Source organism: Lasioglossum baleicum, chromosome 5 (genome assembly GCF_051020765.1).
Source record: "Lasioglossum baleicum chromosome 5, iyLasBale1, whole genome shotgun sequence".
NCBI classification, from domain to species: domain Eukaryota; kingdom Metazoa; phylum Arthropoda; class Insecta; order Hymenoptera; family Halictidae; genus Lasioglossum; species Lasioglossum baleicum.
This window is the reverse complement of record NC_134933.1, coordinates 1,219,240-1,242,318: the sequence shown is the minus strand read 5'-3', so window position 1 is coordinate 1,242,318 and position 23,079 is coordinate 1,219,240. Positions and strand designations below refer to the sequence as shown.

The following is a 23,079-nucleotide window of genomic DNA, read 5'->3' as shown; positions in this document are numbered from 1 at the left end:
GGAACTATATCTCACGGAAATATTTCCTTCATATCCACTACAAAACATTTCTACATTCTTTTGACTCTTCTCTCGCCAGAAATTCAAATTTTAGCGATTCTAATCAAGCGACATGTACCATTTCCTCCGAATCTTTTCAGAGATTGTCTGCTATTCTGTTCTCTTAATACTTCTACTCAGAAATTGAGAACTTTTGCAATCCTAATTGAATATAATGTATGTTTAAAATGTTCTTGAAAAATTGAAAATTGCTACGGTTCTAGGTGAGAGATTTTCTTAGAATTTTTTAATTTTCTGTCGTGTTCAGGGCTGTGTATATAGTTTTTTTACGCCGAGGATTGTCTACATTTCATCTTTATAATTGTGTAAAGATTTCGTTCGCAGATCTTCGGGCTAGTTTCCTCGGTGCTGGACACTTTCACAAGATTTCGCAACGTTGGACAATCCTTAACACAGGGAAATCCGTATAAATATTGATGAATCTTTCTTTTGTAGTACTCTACGCACTATTCTGAAGATATACGAACACTATATCCATTACAACTCTCTACACTTCTATCACACACACAGATACCACAAATATCAAAGAATTCCTATAAAAATGAATATACAACAAATTTCGCCTCACGAGCTTCTTCTCTCAAAAATCAAAATTCAAGGGTACAATATATTCAAACAACATCTCTAGTTATTTTCACAAGATTTCACAACATTTGACAATCCTGCCAAAAGAATACACCCCAAATACTGTGTAAACTTGTTTTTCCAACAGTTGCAAAAATAGCCAAGGACCTGCAAGAGCTAACAACTACCAGACTCTAATTTTCTCTAAACGATAACCATAATTCTGTTTGAAACGGTTAAAATCTGAAAAATCTGACCGAATAAAAGAAAGATTCTACGGATGGTATTTACTGAGAAACAATTTGAAAAAGGGTATGCTAAGCCGGCATCGCGAACAGGAAGTGCCGGGTCCACGTGACGCAACCTTATGCGGGCATGTGACTCAAGCCAATGTTCTCCGGCACATCATCGCGGTAAGATCACTATGATATTTCCGTAGCACCAAACGATCCACTGTTTCCCTCTCCGAACCACTAGAAACCACGAGAGAGAATCATCATCTCGAAAAAAGCAACGGCAAAATTAGGGGAAAAGTCACTTGGAACCACTTGGAACCACTTGGAACACGCGAGGCCGTATATTCTAAAGGGGACGCCGCGCGCTGTCGAAACGAGAAGATCAAGTTTCCGGAAACAATTTCGACTGGAACGATTGTTCCTGACACTGTGAAATCGTCGGTGATCGAAGGAGGATGCACGCGATACACTTGATCGTACCTATTCTATGAGGATCGTCGCGATTATTCGATCTAACGATTCCCTGGGTTTGTCTTGTTTCGCGAAAATTCCTGGTGGCGCGGGTTCTCGTTCTATCGTTTCGAGAATCGATCTGATCGCGAGATATCGGGGAAGTTTCCAGCTGGTGGAAATCGGATAACAGTATGGCGCGGCACGGTCAAGCTAAACAGCAGCGTTCGCGGTTCGAAACGTTATTAGAAGGGGCGTAATAGCGTTAGCTTTGAATTTTCGTCTTGGCCAGGCGCCGCGACGCATGCGGTTTAGAGGCCCCGGAGCCGGCCAGGAACGAAAATCGACGACAGTGTCGAAAAGAGGCGCACGCCGCTCCTAAGAATAATACACCATCTTCTTCGCGGGAACGCGAGAACCGCAGACCAAGGTTCATTGGCTCCGAGAGTCTCTCTCCGAGACGACCAGCCGATTTCTCCACCCTTACCCGTGCCCCTTGGCACACCACGCGGTATATCATTACTATGCGGATCGAACGGTTGCGCTCTCTGTTGCAACAGCTGCCAGTTTTTTGCGACCTTTCCTTACTTTACTGCGAGTTTTTCGGATTTTTAGTACAAGTTACGGTGAAGAAGGTAAGGTAAAGGTACCAGTAGTTTTGACCATGTACCAGTAGTTGACCATTTTATAGAAAAACATAAAAAATGATAATCTAAAAATAAGCTGTACACTTTTGATGAAAGTAAACCTCGGATGCCATACCATCTGTTGGTTAAATTTCAAAACAATTACATGCGAAGTAAAGTATGCATAGCAACAACGAACGTCAATATGCCGATATATTTCTATTTCCTTAATAGTCCAGTCAATGAATGCTCGTAAGGGGGATGTAGAGGGAAATGGAAGGAACACAATTTTTAACTTTTGGACTTTGTTTGGACTAGTTAGGAGGTAAACATACTAAAAGTCCCTACTCCTAGGAGGTGAGCCATGTACGGGCGGGCACGTAGAAGGTCCCCTTTTTCGGTTTTCCGCTTATATCTCGGAAACTATGTGTCCTAGCCATAAGACCATTCTATACAAAATTTAAGCTGACAAAATGTGCCACAAGATTGATTCGATTCAGTTTTTCGCTATCTCGCATAGTTTCCGAGATATCCGCGCTCAAAGTTCACTAATTGTGTTGAAGAGTTAGCTACTCAAATAAGGCAAAATTTGACACATTTTCGAACTTCTACGTTTGTAGCCCTTCACGAGACAGTTTTAACGATATAATCATTCAAGGTGATTTAAGGCCATAAACATAAAAAGGGATGCAAAATATAAATTCACTGTGAATGCTTGCAGAATGGGTTGTTTTCAGCTTTATTCGTGGAATCAAACTGTTTATTATTCATACTGTGCCACTGAGTGAATCTATACGTAAATAAACTTCGCCAGCAGGATAAGCATTGGTATTGAATAAACATAAGTATTGGTCTCTTGTGCAGAACAATGTTTTAGGTTAAAACATAATCCGTCAAAATTTTCAGTCGCTAACCCCTTATTTAAGGATAATGTGCGGGTAAACACTCTGAAATTTATCATTTCTTTTCTCGGTTGTTAATTAACACTTTACCTACCGAAAGTCTGTTAATAGGATTTTCAATCATTGTGTTGTACCAAAAGAAAGCATAGAAATTTTCTTTTACATTGCAATCTTAAATGAAATTATTAGATGATGTTATCGAGGGCGACTTGTCAGTTCACAATGAAAATTGCTGTCACTGTTGAAGGTTCCATTAAAAAGTATTTAGCCATGACGCATAGATTTTGCAAAATTATGCAATAATCACTGGTCGACAATGTGTTAAGATATGAAGATGAAAAAAAAACGAAAATACTCGAACTTACCTCGCACATTTCATATACTTTTCAAAATTGTGAGCAAATTATTAAAGGAAAAGAATTTATTTTTTTAGAGGTGGAGGTTGCAAGCAACCCTTTGAGTAATTTCATTAATAAAGCTGAGAATATCTCATCGCGTAAGTATTCATAGTGAATTTATATTTTTTATCCTGTTTTACATTTCTGACCTTAAATGACCTTGAATGACTACATCGTTGAAATTGTTGCGCGGAGGGGGAAACTCCTACAAACGTAGGAGTTTAGAAATATGTAGTTTCGTGTAAAAAATCAAGGATGCACTTCAAATCTCCTAAGCAACTCCACCTGGAAAAAGGTTATGTGCAGACCTAATGGGCTCCTCGAAAACAAACAACTTTTGCCTGATACATACTTTCTATCTCAAAAAATGTAGAAGTTATTCAGGTGGCTTGTCTTGGGTGACTCACCCTGTACATTAGAATAGTTGCAGTTCCTTCTCAACCCTTAGGTTATTGATTGACATCATTTGATTATATGGCATATTTTTTAATTGATTATTCTAATGTTACAAATGCATAAATTCCGCAATCTAAATACATGTATATGTATATTATGCTTTTATTGATCTATAGCTGGTCTACAAATATGCAACCGAATTCGTGACTTTCATAATTCCTGGCACGATTAAACCTTTACCGTTTGTAATTGAAAATCGATCGATTCAAGTTTGACCCTGCAGCATGGGATCCTAACTTTAGACACCGCGGCAGGACCTTCACTGCTTTGTGCTTCTACTACAAGGACTTTTGCCTACCGAGGTCTAATGGAATAACGTATTGACTTTGCATTTAGCGCTGCACAGTTATCCAACGCAAAACAAGACTTTCAACTAACTATTGGAACTGTGTACTGTTTATAAACGCAATCGACGTTGCGAGTAACGTTACCTCGACATACACACAGCTGTTTGATCAGATCAACTGTAGTCTTCCAGGCACTTTACGATATACTTTACTAATATTATTAGCATGCAGTTCCCTATAACAAATTCTTCAATAAATTCTAGATAGCTCATTTTAATTTAAATATCATTCGAGGATCATTCCTTCAAAATATTGTAGAGGGTGAGTCCGAAGAAAGAGAACACCTAAATATCTCCGTCACTTTTCGTTGTACAAAAAAAACTTGTTAAGACAAAGTTACACTGTTTGAAGGGCCACATGTAACGGTGTAAGGGAAAAAATATTCACGGTCGTTTTTTTACATGATTTCAAGGTCTTGATATTTTTTTAAATGGAATGAGGCATTTTTTAATACATCAATCGATCCAGCTGGACATTCGTTATAAAAAAGTATTAACCCATGTATGTCGAAAAGTTAGTAGTTCAGGAGATATTTCAATTTAAATAACTCTAAAACACCATTACTGTCGTACTAAGACGTTAGCGTTTACTTGCTAGTGTAAATTGAACAGTTAAAATTGAAATGGAAAAATTGGTTGAAATTGAAATTGAAAAATTGACGTTGCAATTGAAAAATTGAAATTGAAGCTGAAGGGTTGATATTGAAATTGAAGTTGAAATTGAAAAATTGAAGTTCAAATGGAAGAGTTGAAATTGAAGTTGAAGGGGTGATATTGAAATTGAAGTTGAAATGGAAGAGTTGAAAATGAAGTTGAAATGAGAGAGTTAAAATTGAAGTTGAAATGGAAGAGTTGAAATTGAAGTTGAAGGGTTGATATTGAAATTGAAGTTGAAAATGAAGTTGAAGAGTTGATATTGAAATTGAAGTTGAAAGGGAAAATTTAATGTTGAAATTGAAATTGAAGAGTTAAAATTAACGAATTAAAATTGAAAAATTGAAGTTGAAATTGTAAAATTGACGTTGAAATTGAAGAGTTGAAATTAACGAAGTGAAATTGAAAAATTAAAGTTGAAATGGAAGAGTAGAAATTGTAGTTGGAATTGGAGAGTTAAAACTGACGTTGAAATTAAAGTTGAAATGGAAAAATTGTAATTGAAAATGAAGTTGAAGAGTTGATATAGAAATTGAAGTTGAAATGGAATATTTGATGTTGAAATTGAAATTGAAGAGTTGAAATTAACGAAATGAAATTGAAAAAGTAAAGTTGAAATTGAAAAATAGACGTTGGAATCAAAGAGTTGAAATTAACGAAATGAAATTGAAAAATTGAAGTTGGAATGGGAGAGTTAAAATTGAAGTTGAAATTAAAGTTGAAATGGAAAAATTGAAATTGAAAATGAAGTTGAAGAGTTGATATTAAAATTGGAGAGTTGAAATTAACGAATTGAAATTGAAAAATTGAAGTTGAAATTGAAAAATTGACGTTGAAATTGAAAAATTGAAATTGAAGGCTCGAAATTGAAGTTGAAGTGTTGATATAGCAATTGACGTTGAAATTGAAGTTGAAGGGTTGATATTGAAATTGAAGTTGATATTAACGAAATGAAATTGAAATATTGAAGTTGAAATGGAAGAGTAGAAAGTGGAGTTGAAATGGAAGAATAGAAATTGAAGTTGAAATGGAAGAGTTGAAATTAAAGTTGAAATTCAAAAATTGAAGTTGAAAATGAAGTTGAAGAGTTGATATTGAAATCGAAAAATTGACATTGAAATTGAAATTGATGTTAGCGTTTACTTACTTGTGTAACGTCTTAGTACACGACAGTAATGGTGTTTTAGAATTATTTAAATTGAAATATCTCCTGAACTACTAACTTTTCGACATACATAGGTTAGTACTTTTTTATATCGAACGTCCAGTTGCATCGATTGATGTATTAAAAAATACCTCATTCCATTAAAAAATATCGATGACCTTGAAATCTCATTAAAAAATGACCTCGAACATTTTTTTCCTTACACCGTTACATGTGGCTCTTCGAACAGAGATATTTAAGTGTTCTGTTTCTTCGGTCTCACCCTGTATATACCACCATTGGAAAAATAGATAATCTCAGATAAATTTCGGACAAATTCTAGACAGGTCATTTCAACTTTAATGCAATCCGAGATTCATTTGTTCACAGCTACTGCGAACCAAAAAATTCATAAATTCTATTCAATCCTAAATATAATTCAACTGAATCTCTCTGTTCACCTGGGGGATGAAACTCTCCAACCCCAACAACCAACAAACCTAACCACAAATTCCCAATTTACCACCTCTGACCAATAGACCACAAACACAACATTCAAGCTTCCAAATGTTTGCACAGAAATGTCGAAAGAACTTGCGAAATATGCATGAGCGAACCGATTCTATAGAAAATCCCCATCCTCCACCATACCATTTCGCGAGCAACCGGCCTTCGGCAGATCCACGCGGAACCACAATCGCAATTCGCGAAACAGCTCGCGCGATTCCTCGCACTCCATCCGCACTCCGGCGCGTTACAATCAGAACACGCTGCGCTGCGCCGCCAGAGACACGTGCACCGAAACACGTTTCGGTATCGATCGGTGATAGAGCCCAGCTCGGCCCTGCTACGGTCATAATATTTAAGCCAATATAACCGGCCACAATCCCCGGCTAATACGATCAACACGAGCGAAAACACCGGCGAACAATATCAAACAAGACGATTTCTACGTACTATCAATCGACATGCCGCGGGATGCATCTCAACTTTCTTTTTTAACAATTTTCCCAAGCGTAGTTCCTTCTTGACACCATCAGTGATCATCACGAACAATAATAAAAAATAAACAGAGATTCCCTAAACTCGAAACATACATACTGGCAGTTGACATGTTACCAGATGGATCTCCACGATTCCCCAACGTTTCTAATTTTTCTAAACGTTTTCCAGCAGGGTTTCTAAGTGAAAATCCTTCTTAACATCATCAGCGATGATCACGGACAATAATAAAAACTGAATCGATCCCCTAAACTCGAAACATGATATGTACATACTGGCGATCAACATGTCGCCAGATGGATCTCCACGTTTCCCCAACGTTTCTAATTTTTCTAAACCTTTTCCAGCAGGGTTTCCAAGTGAAAATCCTTCTTAACATAATCAGTGATCATCACGGACAATAAAAATAATTGAATCGATCCCCTAAACTCGAAACATGATACATACTGGCAATCAACATGTCGCCAGATGGGTCACCACGTTTCCCCATCGTTTCTAATTTTTCTAAACCTTTTCCAGCAGGTTTTCCAAGTGAAAATTTGTCTTCGCACCATGAGTGATAATCACGGACGATGATAAAAAATGAATCGATTCCCTAAACTTGACACATCATACGTACTGGCAGTTGACATGTCACCAGAAGGATCACCGCGATTCCCCAACGTTTCTAATTTTTCTAAACGTTTCCCAGCAGGGTTTCCAAGTGAAAATTTGTCTTAGCACCATGAGTGATCATTACGGACAATAATAAAAAATGAACCGATCCCCTAAACACGAAACATCATACGTACTGGCAATCGACATGCCGCGGGATGGATCTCCACGCTTCTCCGGCGTTTCCTTCGCTATCACAGCTTTTCCAACACCTTTCCGAAGCGTAGATCCTTTACAACACCAGCAGGGATCACCACAAACGATAACAAAACGAAGAACAATCACTGAACGTTTCGAAGAGGGTTGGAGAATCGTCTCGCGGAGAGAATCACTGTCGTTTCGGTGTCGTCTTGACCGATGGCACTGCGCGAGCTGTTATCACGACCTAACTGGCGATATGTTAACCAGCAAACTGCTTAAAGGCCGTTCCACGGATTATTCTCGTGATAATGTGACGTCGTCGTCGTCGGATCGTGTCGTCATACTTTATTTCCAGGCATCCCCGCGCCGAGCCGCGCCGCGTGCGAATCATGACTGAGAGAGGCCGCGAGCCGGCTAGATATTACGCCATGAAATTCAGAAGCGGGCCAACGTGCCAGCTCTACCGACGACCAGCCCGCGCCGCTCTTCTCTCAGTTTTCTTCGGAAAATCTATATTTAGTGGCGAATTCGATCGACAACCCGCGGAACCCCTGATTCTCGTGGCCTGCCGACGAACAGCCTCGCGGGAATCGCACGCCGAATCACCGAGGGGATGGTTCCCGTGGATTTACCACCCTCTACACTCCCCCCGTCTCGGTGGTAATTGATTATTTTATTAGTTCGATTCCTGCGTGACGGTAATTGCTGCGCGTTACGCGACGTTCGACGATGAACCCAAGTAAAAGCACTAAACACGTTTCCTATCGCTTCGTAAAAACGGGAATGCGTATACTTAGATTTTTCACGAGACACAGAAGGTTAAACTTCTACAAACTTCTATACAGGGTGGGTCCGAAGAAAGAGAACACTTAAATATCTCCGTCACTTTTCGTTGTACAAAAAAACTTTTTCGAACAAAGTTACACTGTTTGAAGGGCCACATGTAACGGCGTAAGGAAAAAAATTTTCGAGGTTATTTTTTTATGAGATTTCAAGGTCATCTTTATTTTTTTTAATGGAATGAGGTATTTTTTAATACATCAATCGATGCAGCTGCACATTCGTTATAAAAAAGTACTAACCTGTGTATGTCGAAAAGTTAGTATAGTTCACGAGATATTTCAATTTAAATAACTCTAAAACACCATTACTGTCGTACTAACTGTAAGACGTTACACAAGTAGACGCTAACATCAATTTCAATTTCAATGTAAATTTTTCAATTTCAACTTTAATTTCAACGTCAATTTCAACTCTTCAATTTCAATTTTTTAATTTCAACGTCAATTTTTCAATTTCAACATCAATTTTCCATTTTCGACTTTAATTTTTCAATTTCAATTCGTTAATTTCAAATCTTCAATTGTGTTACGGATGACGAACAGGTGTTCAATATCATCTCTGGCAGGAACCGTCCTAGATAAACGAACAGAGCTACCCTAGATAAATCTACATAACTGTTTAGGTTAGTTTAGGGCCCAAACGTACGCACGACCAACTGGTCGTTGACAAAATACGAATGTTCACTTGAAGGGTACTGACAAGTACCACCCGTCATTGCAGGGCTATGTAAGCCCTTACATTTCTACTCTCGTGGGCTAGTACTGTCGTAATCACGAATAGTGTCGCGTCGTGCTCCATCTCGGAAGTCAACTACCAGTGAGATCGGACGTTCGTTCCTTTTGAATCAAAGTTTGACCGTACAGATTCCGTGAGTTCGGTGTAAAATCTGTTAGGCAGTGACAAGGTTGCTCCGAGTCCCCCGCATTGCCATTGCGTCAAATCTTAGCTTAGGTAATATCACATTTCAATTTCTTTATAATCTAAATTCAGTCCATTCGCGACACAAACACACTTGTAATACGAAATTCTATAGTAAGAATATATTTGTCTTCGTTGATAATTAACTCAAATTCATTAAACCCATAATTATCGTCCAATATCCTAACCAAGTAATTAAACGTCCCCACATGATACAATCTTACCGCTCGGATTGTATCAATTAAATTATACTAGTTACGAGGCTTACTAATTATCCTAGCAATTCCCAGATTAAGCATCAGGTTCTTTCGCGACATTCCAATTGTCCAAACAGAGATTTATCCAACCTAGCGGCTCCCCAGTTTTGCATTGGGTTCGTCCGCATCCTAACAGCTCCCTGATTTCGCATCAGGTTCGTCTGTGCTATTATACAACCTCCTAGCAGCTCCCCGGTTTTGCATCGGGTTCGTCTGCGTTTGACTCAATTCCTAGAGGCGCCCTGACTTCCCGTCAGGTTCGTCCTCGCTGTCAATAATCCTAGCGGTTCCCCAATTTCGCATTGGGTTCGTCCGCGTCCCCCCCCCCCCTTGACTAACAAATTTATATCATATTCCTAGGGTAATAACCCTTCGCCGGCCACTCGTGCTGCTCGCGGCCCCGGCTCGTAACAATTGCATTTTCAACGTCAATTTTTCAATTTCAATTTCAACTTCAATTTACAGTAGTAAGTAAACGCTAACGTCTCAGTACGACAGTAATGGTGTTTTAGAGTTATTTAAATTGCAATATCTCCTGAACTACTAACTTTTCGGCATACATGAGTTAATACTTATTTATAACGAATGTCCAGTTGCATCAATTGATGTATTAAAAAATACCTCATTCCATTTAAAAACATATCGTTGGCCTTGAAATCTCATAAAAAAAGTGACCTTGAAAATTTTTTCCCTTACACCGTCACATGTGGCCCTTCAGACAGTGTAACTTTGTCCTAAGAAGTTTTTTTGTACAACGAAAAGTAGCGGAGATATTTAGGTGTTCTGTTTCTTCGGACTCGCCTTATACATACATATGTATATGTATATAAAATTTCGAAAAAAATTTTTTCGACGGAGAATAAAGATAATTTTGATTTTTTTAATATTAAAATGCATTTATGATTTTATAATAATATAGCTGACGTTAAGACCAATTCAACAATCTACTACTAACTTACGACCTTGAGTCCATAAATAACGTTAAAATAGTTTTTCCGACTTTTCCGGCCAAATGCGCTATACTGTGCGATCCTTAGTGTAACGTGTTGCGACTTTATTTTAAATCAATAAATAATACCTTAATTAGTAAATAAAATGTTTCCGAATTGTCTTAATTAGTTATCAAACGAGTGACGAACAAATGGTAAAAATCTCTTTGCAAGTGTACAATACATATTAGAATTTCAAACAATAATATTTTCCTATTTTTCAGGGTTCCCTATATTTTAATGACATCGTAATGAGAATCGTTGGTATTTGAGTGACCAGAAATGATGAATTATTGATCTGATCTCGTGATAAAGGTACCGGATTAATCGTTAATCGAATCACGTCCCTGACAGGCCTTCCGGGAAATTAGCGTGCGGTTATTGAATCGATGGAAATGCGGAGAATCCTGAATTATCTAACGTCGCTCGATTAATGACCCGCATGGATTATAAATAATTCGAGGTGCACCCGTATTGTGCAATGCCCCCCACGCTTGTTTACAAACAGCTCGTGGAAGCGTGAGCTACACGCAAATCGCGAGATTCAAATAATTAAAGGTTGATTAATTGTTGCTGCGATCTTCCTCTTTCATCACATGAATTACTTCGCGTTTCATTATAGCGCGGAAGACAACTAATTCATTTCTTTCGTGATAAAAATGGATAGTGAACAAATCTCCGCTCGTAATTGCCAAGTGAAATAATTGTATCGACGAGCAATTATCGTTGAAAATTATATACACATATATATATATTGCATGGAATTGTTAAGGTGGTTGAATTAACATTTTCTTTCCTCTTTTGATCAAAATTTATACCGACAAATTTCTGCTTAAAATTGTCAAGAGTGAAATAATTCTAACGACGAGCAATTATCGTTGAAATATATATACACATATATATATATTGCATGGAATTGTTAAGGTGGTTGAATTAACATTTTCTTTCCTCTTTCGATCAAAATTTATACTGTACATAATTGTACAATTGTACAATATACATAATTGTAACGATAAATAATTATTTCGAGGAAATATCTTGTATTAAATTAATAAATTAAATTTCACCTCGAAATTATCAAGTTAAATAATTAGGTACATCAACTCAATGTTCTGTATCCAATATTTATTGAATGTTAAATTAAGATAAATGTTAGATTAAAACAAATTTACATAAAGTAAAGAACAAAAATGTTCTATATAAAATTGTTAAAGCGTAGAAGCAAAACAAAGATTTTCTGTACACCGTTGAACAAAATTGTGCAACAAATTCGTAGCTTGCGATTACTTTATTTTCGTGCTGTTTGTGTACTTGGATTCAATCTAATTTCGTTGTTTCTGTAGTTGCTGCGGAGCGCAACAAGGCCATCATTATTATTATTAATCATTGTACTGCCACGTACGCCAAATGCTTTGTCTTTGAATCACCCTGGAAACGTCTTGAACGCTTTCGATAGATCGTGATCGAGCGTGTGGGCAAGCAGATTATTCAAATCTCCACGCGATTATTAATTTTCTGACGTGGAACGATGGTAACGCACCGCGCACAACTATTTACAAGGCGTAATTACGTCATGGGACTAATTTGGCTATGATGGAGCGTAATGCGCCACGTAATGCATGCTAAATCGATACGTGTCGTAACCCATAAGGAATCTACTCCTGCCGTGAAACTTCGCGCTCGTCCTTTCCCTCCCCGCATCCTTCACTCTTCTTTTTCCTCTCTGTTTTGCAACGACCTAAACGAATTTCGAAGAACCTCTGACATTTCGAACATCGTCACCGAAACCACGCGCGCACCGACAATTGTGTCTCGTAAGAGGAGAAACAGCGAGCGTAAGATGATTGTGACGGTACTTTTAATTAACGAATCGTGACTTTTTATGCAAATCATCATTTTCATTTATGGAACAAAAGAATTGCTCCTTTCGTACAGATTGCAGTAATTTCTTTTGCTGACTGAAAGGATCTTTATAGTAGAACCTTTAAAATCTGAAGTAGTCCAAATTGTATTTAAAAAATGGATCAAAAGCTGAAATGGTAAACATTGTATCTAAAAAAATTGATCAAAAATTAAAGTATAAACTTTTGCTACAGCTAAAATAGTAAAAGTTGTATAGAAATGATAAAGTAGTTGTATATATGTATAAAACACAGTTTACAGAGGTTTGTCCTGAAAATAAAGACCACGTAAAATGTCCTGGAAAAAAGGGTAAAATAAACGAAATGGTAATTATATATAATTAATGCCGATGCGATGATCATCTGAAACAGATTGAAAGGGTGTGGGGGGAAGCGGAGAATCACCTTCCTTTTCAGTAGGTAATATGCAAAAGCGGGGCACACACATGCACATGCGTCGAAATTGCACACGGAGGCACCGCATTGTTCGACGCTCTTTTACGAGGTATAATTTAGAATGCTGCATACTCTCTCCGCGAAACAGTATAATTAAACTATAAATCGAATCGATCAACATTGTGACCATTCTGAAGTCTGTAATTCAACAAAAGTACAAATGCTCGATTTTCAATAATTAGTCTGCGAATTACTCAAATAATAGTGCATAATAATTTTAAATGAAGCTGTGTTGAATACTATGCTTGAAATACACTACTCAAAAGAATTAAGGGATCACTTGTGCGAACCCGAAAAATTGCTCCCAGTTTACGTGATCATAACTCCGTCACAAATTGCCATATCGATATCGTTAAACAATGGTTTGAAAGCCTGAAACATCTAGTTTCAGATGCTCTGTATCAAATTGTTGCTATGTTGCTTTTTTACGAAGTTATAGCGAGATGAGAGAGAGAGAAGATAAGATTGACGGTTAACAAAAATTTTGTGCAACTTTGGAACATCACACGGGGAGCAACAAATTTTTTTGATAAATTGCGTTAATATCATTTGGAAGGGCTATCTTTCCTGAGTAAATTGTGTGGTTGTTGAATATTGTGCGATTTTTTTTATTCGAGTTATTCAACATTGATGTAAATATGGGCTTTTTAACTTTAACTGGCTCCAGACAGCGAAAAAATTATTGTAGAATCTTGTGCAAAAAAGCAATAGAAAGAGCGTTTCTTTCTCTTCAAGGCATTCCTGTTGTTTTTTCAATTTCATTAACATTTCGATATACCAGGTGTTTCTGAAAGTATGCTTAAAAAATGCACAATTTCCATTTTTCCTTTAACTCGCTATATCTCGTCGAGAAATGATCGTAATACCATGATCCGAACGTCAGATTGAAGCAGAGATTCTGCCGATTCGATTGAGTACCCCATGAACTCGCTGCGATAATTTTTTATCTATGACAGTTGTGTTTGAAGTTAGTGCTTCGCAGAAATTAGCGCGCCACGTACAGTGGCTGTCCGACATCTCTGAATACGCTACCGCGGCGCGGCGCACACAGTGATGTGATCAGACCCACCGTAACTCGCGCATGCGCGGCAATTTCAGTCTCAGTAACGTAACTATTTCGATGAAATCGTGTAGCTTGAGCACCCCGCAGACTTTTATAATTGAAACTTATTCTTTATTTTGAGGATGGGATAGGGAAAGAGCACTGCAATAACTACGCAAAAGAATACATAATCGTCTCTCGTCCATCAGTCGTCCCGCCAATAACACTGGTACATTCCTGCCAGAATAACTGCCTCAAGGCGCCAGGGCCCTGACCGCGTCATTGTAGATACGCTACTGTCTTGGCCGCGCATGCGCGAGTTACGGTGGGTCTGATCACATCACTGGGCGCACAGTGGGTAAAATCGACGTTCTAGCTGTTCACGCCTATTTCACCATTATTTCAATACATAAAGACCACATTAAATAGGTCGTTGGATTCGTCTTGCCGTCAGCTATAACATTATTGAATAAAAAATATATAGTTATAAATAAATAATGAAGGTGACCACAATTTTTGATTGAAAAAAAGTTTTTTCGGAAATTTTTTGTATTGATATTTGTAAAAGACTGTGTACTGATTACTTTTCGTAGGAAACATTTTTTTGTCACACCACCCGAAATGTCTGAAAACTCGTGTGAATAATGAATAATATTTGAAAACTGGGTGTTCACGCCTATTTCACCATTATTTCAATACATAAATAGGTCGTTGGATTCGTCTTGCCGTCAGCTATAACATTATTGAATAAAAAATATATAGTTATAAATAAATAATGAAGGTGACCATAATTTTTTATAGAAAAAAAATTTTTTTTGGAAATTTTTTGTATTGATATTTGTAAAAGACTGTGTACTGATTACTTTTTGTAGAAACATTTTTTTGTCACACCAGCGGAAATGTCTGAAAACTCGTGTGAATAATTAATAATTTGGCCACGATTTCGATCGAACTCGCCACTGTGCGCGTGTCACGCGACCCTTTAAACTATCATAACTTCGGATAATGGATTATACTGGAACTAAATTTTGCACGATCTTTTAGAGGAGATCTTGCCGAAAATGTTCCACTTTGTCAGAACATGGACATCTCCGGACATTTTAACTTATCCCTTGTCAAAGGTGAAAAACTTCGACAATTTTCCTTAGTTGATTAAATATTTTTTTTTTATAATAAATTATGAACAATGATGTTTAGTTCCTGGTGCGTTCTCAACATAGATATACATTCTTCATATAAAAAAAAATTGGTCACTTAATCTTCAGTAGGTTTTCCAGGACATCATTATGAAGACAAGGAATTTTTTCGGTGATAAATCGTATCTGAAAAAGTTTGATCTTTGAATGTTTATTGCAACGAGAGTTTTTAATAGCTTTAATTAATATTATCGTTTTCGAATGTAATAGACATTTAAGAAACATTGTACATTCGTTAAAAATCGATATGAGGACTTTGAGTTTTTAGCCCGTGAACAGCTAGAACGTCGATTTTACCCACTGTGCGGCGCGGCGCGGCCCACAGTGGAAAATTTGGACCGAACTCGATACAAAATCAAAGAACTTTCGATAGAAATGAGGTAGAGCGATGAAATTTTTTCAAAATTAAAGCTGAAACTTTGCAAAATATGGGAAAAATAGGGAGATTATGGTACGAACGTTTTTTAACGTTGAGAAAATTCGTTAAACATGTAGAATTTCAAGAAAATGTGGTTTCTCCAGTACCACGAGCGGAAAAATTTCTTTTTCAACATGCTATATATAATTTCCGGTAAATTTTTTCACGCTGATTTCAAATCTGGTCTCAGAATTTGTCTACGACCTCAGGATTTTGCAAGAAATCGATTTTGCGAAATCCTGAGGTCGTAGAATGGAAAAAATGGAAATTGTGCATTTTTTAAGCATATTTTCAGGAACACCTGGTATATCGAAATGTTAATGAAATTGAAAAAACAAAAGGAATGCCTTGAAGAGAAAGAAACGCTCTTTCTATTGCGTCTCTGCACAAGATTCTACGATAATTTTTTCGCTGTCTGGAGCCAGTTAAAGTTAAAAAGCCCATATTTACATCAATGTTGAATAACTCGAATAAACAAAATCGCACAATATTTAACAACCACACAATTTACACAGGAAAGATAGCCCTTCCAAATGATATTAACGCGATTTATCAAAAAAATTTGTTGCTCCCCGTGTGATGTTCCAAAGTTGCACAAAATTTTTGTTAACCGTCAATGTTGTCTTCATCTCGCTATAACTTTGTAAAAAACCAACATAGCAGCAATTTGAAACAGATCATCTGAAACTAGATGTTTCAAGCTTTCAAACCATTGTTTAACCATATCGATACGGCAATTTTTGACGGAGTTATGATCACGTAAACTGGGAGCAATTTTTCGGGTTCGCACAAGTGATCCCTTAATTCTTTTGAGGAGTGTAGTACGTGATTGTTTGCTGAAAAGAAGAAACTGTCGGTGGAAGATAAGATTACTAATTTTAGATAATATGAAGCTGGCCATACATAAGATTGTTTCGAAGTTGAAAGAAATCTCTTGACGATGAAAGCAACGTTCTGAGGAAACAGTGACGCGCGTGTGGCGTCGTCGGTGTCGTTGGCGGTGCAATCGCAACATCAATAACAACCAGAAAAATTGTTTTCACTCACGATTCGACGGAACCCTGCAATTTGTCGAGTTTCTTCTCCAGATCGTGTGCTGGAGCTTCGGTGAAAGCTGCGAGGTAAGCGAGGACAGGTCCTGCGAGAGCTCTTACGTCCTCTGCCATTGGTTTCAACTTCTCTGCTTCGGTCACTAATTCCTGTGTCAAAAAAACACACCCAATGAAACCTGTAATCATTTTTATTCTCGTGCGCAACTTCATTAATTTGATTGCACTACACCATTTGCATGTTTGTATAAGCCATCTGAATTTTAAGGAGGATACAAATGCACATATCTAACGTTTAAGACATCTGTGAATCTTCCTAGATTAAGAAAAAGAAATTCCTAAGTGAATTTTCTAGATTTTCCTTGGGAAAATGAGCAGAATTTGATAGGATACTAACACGATGAGTTTTGATGGTGTCAAGCAAGTGATTCTTCGAGCGTATCACCGAGTCGACAAGCTTGGATTTTTCCTCGGTGGCATTCACACGGCTTTCGATCAGTGACCACTGAGCTTCGAGTTCTTCCCAGTGTTTGGCGAGCGCTTCTAGAGCATCTCTGCGACCCTCTAAACCGGAAACTAGCTCTTTCCATTCGGCCCCGGTTTCGGAAAGTTGAGACTCTATCGTTTTCTTGTTGTGCGCGTCCGCCAGTCCGAGGACCTCCCGGCCACGTTCATTGAGGAGGTCCAGTTCAAATTGCTGATTCTAAACATACAACACCGAATCAATCGGACAACAATAAATATTCTAGAGCAGTCTGCATTGTTCAAAATTCCAATATCAATTTTACACAGACTCCTGAAGTGTAGTTGGCATTGTAATAACAGTGACAAAAATGGATGAAATAAAGGGTGAGTCCGAAGAAACAGAACACTTAAATATCTCCGTTACTTTTCGTTTTACAAAAAAACTTCTTAGGACAAAGTTACACTGTTTGAAGGGCCACATGTAACGTTGTAAGGGAAAAAATTTTCAAGGTCATTTTTTTATCAGATTTCAAGGTCATCGATATTTTTTAAATAGAATGGGGTATTTTTTAATACATCAATCGATGCAGCTGGACATTCGTTATAAAAAGTACTAACCCATGTATGTCGAAAAGTTAGTAGTTCAGGGGATATTTCAATTTAAATAACTCTAAAACACCATTACTGTCGTACTAAGACGTTACACAAGTAAGTAAACGCTAACATCAATTTCAATTTCAATGTCAATTTTTCAATTTCAACTTCAATTTCAATATCAACACTTCAACTTCGATTTCAATTTCAACTCGTCAATTTCAACTCTCCAATTTCAATTTTTCAATTTCAACTTCACTTTTTCTATTTCAATTCGTTAATTTCAACTCTTCAATTTCAACATCAATTTTTCCATTTCAACTTCAATATCGATATCAACTCCGTTTTCAATTTCAATTTTTCCATTTTAACTTTAATTTCAACATTAATTTTATCTCACCCATTCCAACTTCAATTTCTACTCTTCAATTTCAACGTCAATTTTTCAATTTCAACTTTATTTCGTTAATTTCAGCTCTTTAATTTTAATTTCAACATCAACTCTTCCATTTCAACTTCAATTTCTCAATTTCATTTCGTTAATTTCAACTCTTCAATTTCAACGTCAATTTTTCAATTTCAACATCAATTTTACAATTTTAACTTCAATTTCAATGTCAACTGTTCAACTTCGTTTTCAATTTCAATTTTTCCATTTCAACTTTAATTTCAACTCTCCCATTTCATCTACAATTTCTACTCCTCCATTTCAACTTCAATTTTTACTCTTCCATATCAACTTTAATTTTTCAATTTCACTTCGTTAATTTCAACTCTTCAATTTCAACGTCAATTTTTCCATTTCAACTTGAATTTTTCAATTTCAGTTCGTTAATTTCAAATCTTCAATTTCATTTTCAACGACAATTTTTCAATTTCAGTTTTAACTCTTCAATTTACACTAGCAAGTGTACGCTAACGTCTTAGTGTAACAGTAATGTTGTTTTAGAGTTATTTAACCCTTTCGCTACGGACACCGATTATAGTCCTATAATGCTGTGTGTACGGATGCCGATTATAATCGGTGTCCGCGAGATATGCTGTGTGGACGGGTGCCCACTATAATCAGGTCGAATATGCCCCGGTCAGTGGCGCTACTCCCGTGTCACGAGCCATTGACAAAAATCGGAAAAGTCACTACTTCACATCGATTGGAAACTATGTTCATACTATGTCAAATTGTCCAAAGAAAGCATTTTTTGAAAAAAAATTCAAAAAATTCAGTAGGAAATTAATTACAAGCGAATCGGTAAGCGAAAATTTGGAAGATGAAATAGTACATGAATTCATAGCGTAACTTGTTTACTTTGTGTTATGAACAAAAGACGTTTGTACGAGATAATCTTTTTAGAAAATGATGGCTAAGGGTTGGCTAATTATAATTCATCTTCAAAAATTTTGTAATACTTATGCGTTATTTAATAATTAACCTGAAATGAAACCATTAAGTTTTATTGGTTCCCCTAATCTTTAGAAGAGGATTAAAAAAAAACACCCGAAAACACCCCGGAGATTTTTTGTGTTGTATTAGTAAGATAGTATATTTTGATATTATATAAATTTTAATTGCGAAGTCTTGCCAAAAACAGAGTTATTTAACAAAATATGTAGCAAGAACTGGTCAGCAGCCGAATACGCGGATATCCATTTGTAGAAATATGAGATTCGACTACGGTTATTGAATACATAAAAGAATTTTGATATTACATACATTACAGATACGATTAAATAAATAAAAATTAATGTCCTAATAATCATTGACAATTATTGACAAGAAGGTAACACCCTCCGATCTCGCTGATATTTTAATATTGTCCACGTCATCACTCCGAATAATGCTGTTTTACTCGCCGGTAGTTGTTTATAAAAAAGTTATTAAAAAAAAGTTAATCTACTTTTTATATATTTTGAAAACACGTTTCACATTTTCTCCTAGAGAGCTAAAGTGTGTAAATTTTCCCGCAGTAAAATGAGGGTATTTACGAATTCTGATAGCTTATATATTAATAATGATACTTAAAAATTGTAAATACTATGTACTCGTAAGCTTTGATTAAGCATGACTGCACATTTGTTTATAAAAGCGAATTATGATTAAAGAATGTTTAGACCAGGGCGAATAGTCCTACTTTTAGTTAGTTGCGGCAGGCATAGTAGAGAAAGAGTGTATGTGTGTCGAGGAGGCGAATGTTATTAGAGTTTAAAACGAAGTTTCAGTTTCGGAAGAAATGAACTGCGAATTCATATATCTACTGAAAACCAGCAATAAAACAAAATTTTGTTTATAAATATCGTTTTACAATGTTTAAATAAATTACTATATTTATAATAATATCATGTTCAGGTCGCTTTCAATATAAATGAAAAAACCCACTTTGTTTCATGTCTCTATCATAAACAGAACAAAAGTTATTGAATTTTGTCCAAAAAACAGGCATTTCGTGACACTGTGTGCCGTACCGAAAGGATTAAATTGAAATATCTTGTGAACTATACTAAGTTTTCGACGTACATAGGTTAGTTATAGGTTATTCCATTTAAAAAAAATATCAATGACCTTGAAATCTTGTAAAAAAATGATTGAAAATTTTTTCCCTTACACCGTTACATGTGGCCCTTCAAACAGTGTAACTTTGTCCTAAGAAGTTTTTTTGTACAACGGAAAGTAACGGAGGTATTCAGGTGTTCTGTTTCTTCGGACTCACCCTGTATATTATCTTTGTAAATATTCAATCATTCCGTGCTTGCTACGATCATAGATGCTTACCTGTATATCGTTTAGAGCGTGCGTGATCTTTTGAATGTTGAATTGCAAGCCAGCCAGAGTCGTGACAGGTTCATCAGTGAACCTAGTTCTCAAGATGACAGCCCGCACCCGTTCCAAGGTTTGCGTGTAGTCCTTCCAGGTTTCAGCGCCTTGTTCAAGTCTAGCACGTTGCGACTTCGCTGTGTTGAGAGTGTTCTTCAATAATTGAGTATGTTGTTGTTGCTCTACACTCAGTTCCTCTTGCTCGGAGTTGGTCAGCGATGGCCAGATCTTGTCGGCCGCCTGTTGAATCTGTTGGGAGACTAGCTCGCGGATGGAAGGCTCGCTGCTGAAGTAAATCTGCAAGCGAAATAAAAAATATTCACGTCAGTATCAGTAGCGTTTTTATAAAATATGTCTTTTCAACGGTTCTAAACTGTTCAGATTCGAGAAAGCTCAAGAAAGTCCACGGGTCTCCAAGAAAACCCAAGAAGCTGGTTGAAGCATTTCAAAGAAGTCCCAGAATTCACATACCTTGTGCTCTTCCAAATCACTGAGAATATTTTCGAAGTCGAGTCCATCCTTATCGCTCTCCAGTCTAATCTCCGCCTCTCGTACCCAACTCTGCAACTTATCCGTGAGCGCAGCATACTCCTGCCTCATCTTCATATTACTCTCCAAGTAATTTCCACGATCCTCCATCTCTCTAGGCAAGGATGTCAGCATGGACACAGCCTCGCTTAACATCTCCTTCAACGATCCAGGCATTCCTTCTTCGTAGGGTATGGAGTTCTTCAGGTTCCTGATTCTATCCAGATACTCGTTCACAGCTTCGCAGAGCTCGTTGTGGTTCTTCAGCTCGTCTTCCACGCTGCTCGGATCTCTTTCCAGAAGAGGTCTTGATTTTATTTCCTTCTCTTTGTCTTCTAACCAATCAAGGATTTCTGTTAGCTCGTTCGCTAATCTCTTGTGCTCAGCGGCAGCTAGCTCGTGTTGCTCTCGCTGAGTCTCCACGGCTCTCCTGAGACCTTGAAGTTGTTGCTTCAAGGATTGCAGTTGCTCTGTGATGTTGTTTCTGTCGACTGGTGATCCTTCTGCTGCTATCTGTTGTCCTTTGTCGGTGGCACTGGCCAGAAGAGCTTCGCATTCTTGGATCTTCAGGATCGCGTCGTCGTACCTATTAAACAAACAATTTTATTACGTCAAAATGTTTTGCAAGATAAAATTTATCTGCGTCAATTTCAAGAGACAACTGTATTTGACTACTTTAAATTATACAGACTATACAGGGTCTACGCGTTAAGTTATGTCACCATTTTTTAGGCATTTCCAGTAGTGCAATTAAAAAATGTTTCAAACAGAAGTTTATCAGTATTTGGTGAGCTACATGCTCGCATATTCTTAAACCTGAAAAAATGCTTTTTACGTAAAAAAGTAAAGGTCACCTTGACTTTTCTGAATGGCACCATATGTTCTGGACGTCATAGGATTGTTGCTGACCTCGAGACGAATTCAACAGTGTATTATACTATGACCTTGAAATGACCTCAAACTCAAAAATTTGGTGCAAACGTAATTTTAATGGAAAATTATTTCTTATAAATAAAACAAGTTAAATCGGATGTTCGAACTGCGATCCATTTTCTATGATACCGAACTCCGCTCTATATATTAGATTTTTCGTTGTCGCCATAATTAGGGCCGGGCGTCACGAGGTCAGCAACAATCCTATGACGTCCAAAACATATGGTGCCATTCAGAAAAGTCAAGGTGACCTTTACTTTTTTACGTAAAAAGCATTTTTTCAGGTTTAAGAATATGCGAGCATGTAGCTCACCAAGTACTGATAAACTTTTGTTTGAAACATTTTTTAATTGTACTACTGGAAATGCCTAAAAAATGGTGACATAACTTAACGCGTAGACCCTGTATATGTAAGGATTCTAGACACAGAGTAATAGCTACCTTTTGATCTTTTCTTCCGTGGTCTGACCAGAGTTCTCAATGTCCCTGACAATCTCAGTATACTTTGCAATGAATGTTGTTATCTCAGTGATCAGAGCAATGAACTGCTGTCTCAGAAGCAACAACTGCCTAAGCTTCGCTATCTGCGCCTCGATAGCCTTTATCAAATCATCCTGCTGGGTCAAAACACCATGAAGATCCGCTACATTCACCGATCCCAAGTCGGATAGCTTCGCCTTGTTCGCTGTCAGATCGTTCAAGATCCTTTCGTATGCGTCCAACATAGCTTCCACGTCTTCTACCCTAGAACCAATCGGCTTGTTCAACTCATGGAGTTCTTTCTGGACGTCTGTCATGTATTGCACAGCTTCTGCGACTCGGGCTAATGATTCTTCAGCTTCGTTGATATTCTTTTGGAGAGCCTGGGCTCGTTCGTTTATGATTCCAGCCACTCGGCCGTGAGCCTCCTTCATGTTCTGCAGTTGTTCGTTTAGTTCGAGCTTGTCTGCATCGCTGACTGTTGGCAGGATCGATTTACCTTGCTGGAGGATCTTCTCGATGTCGTCTGCGTAGTCCTTTGCCTCCTTCTTCAAGCGATCGTACTGAA

The 23,079-nt window shown here is 37.3% G+C and overlaps 1 protein-coding gene across 1 annotated transcript in view; it reads right to left on the bottom strand.

Annotated features, from left to right (window-relative positions):
• Positions 1 to 23,079, bottom strand: part of Msp300 (Muscle-specific protein 300 kDa) — a 150,420-nt gene that overhangs the window by 14,888 nt on the left and 112,453 nt on the right. Inside the window, exons 30-34 of the mRNA XM_076424470.1 lie at positions 22,473 to 23,074; positions 21,042 to 21,684; positions 20,529 to 20,867; positions 17,100 to 17,405; positions 16,701 to 16,852 (exon numbers count right to left, since the gene is read on the bottom strand). Of these exons, the coding sequence (XP_076280585.1) occupies positions 16,701 to 16,852; positions 17,100 to 17,405; positions 20,529 to 20,867; positions 21,042 to 21,684; positions 22,473 to 23,074 (2,042 nt within the window). The remainder of the gene's footprint in view (positions 1 to 16,700; positions 16,853 to 17,099; positions 17,406 to 20,528; positions 20,868 to 21,041; positions 21,685 to 22,472; positions 23,075 to 23,079) is intronic.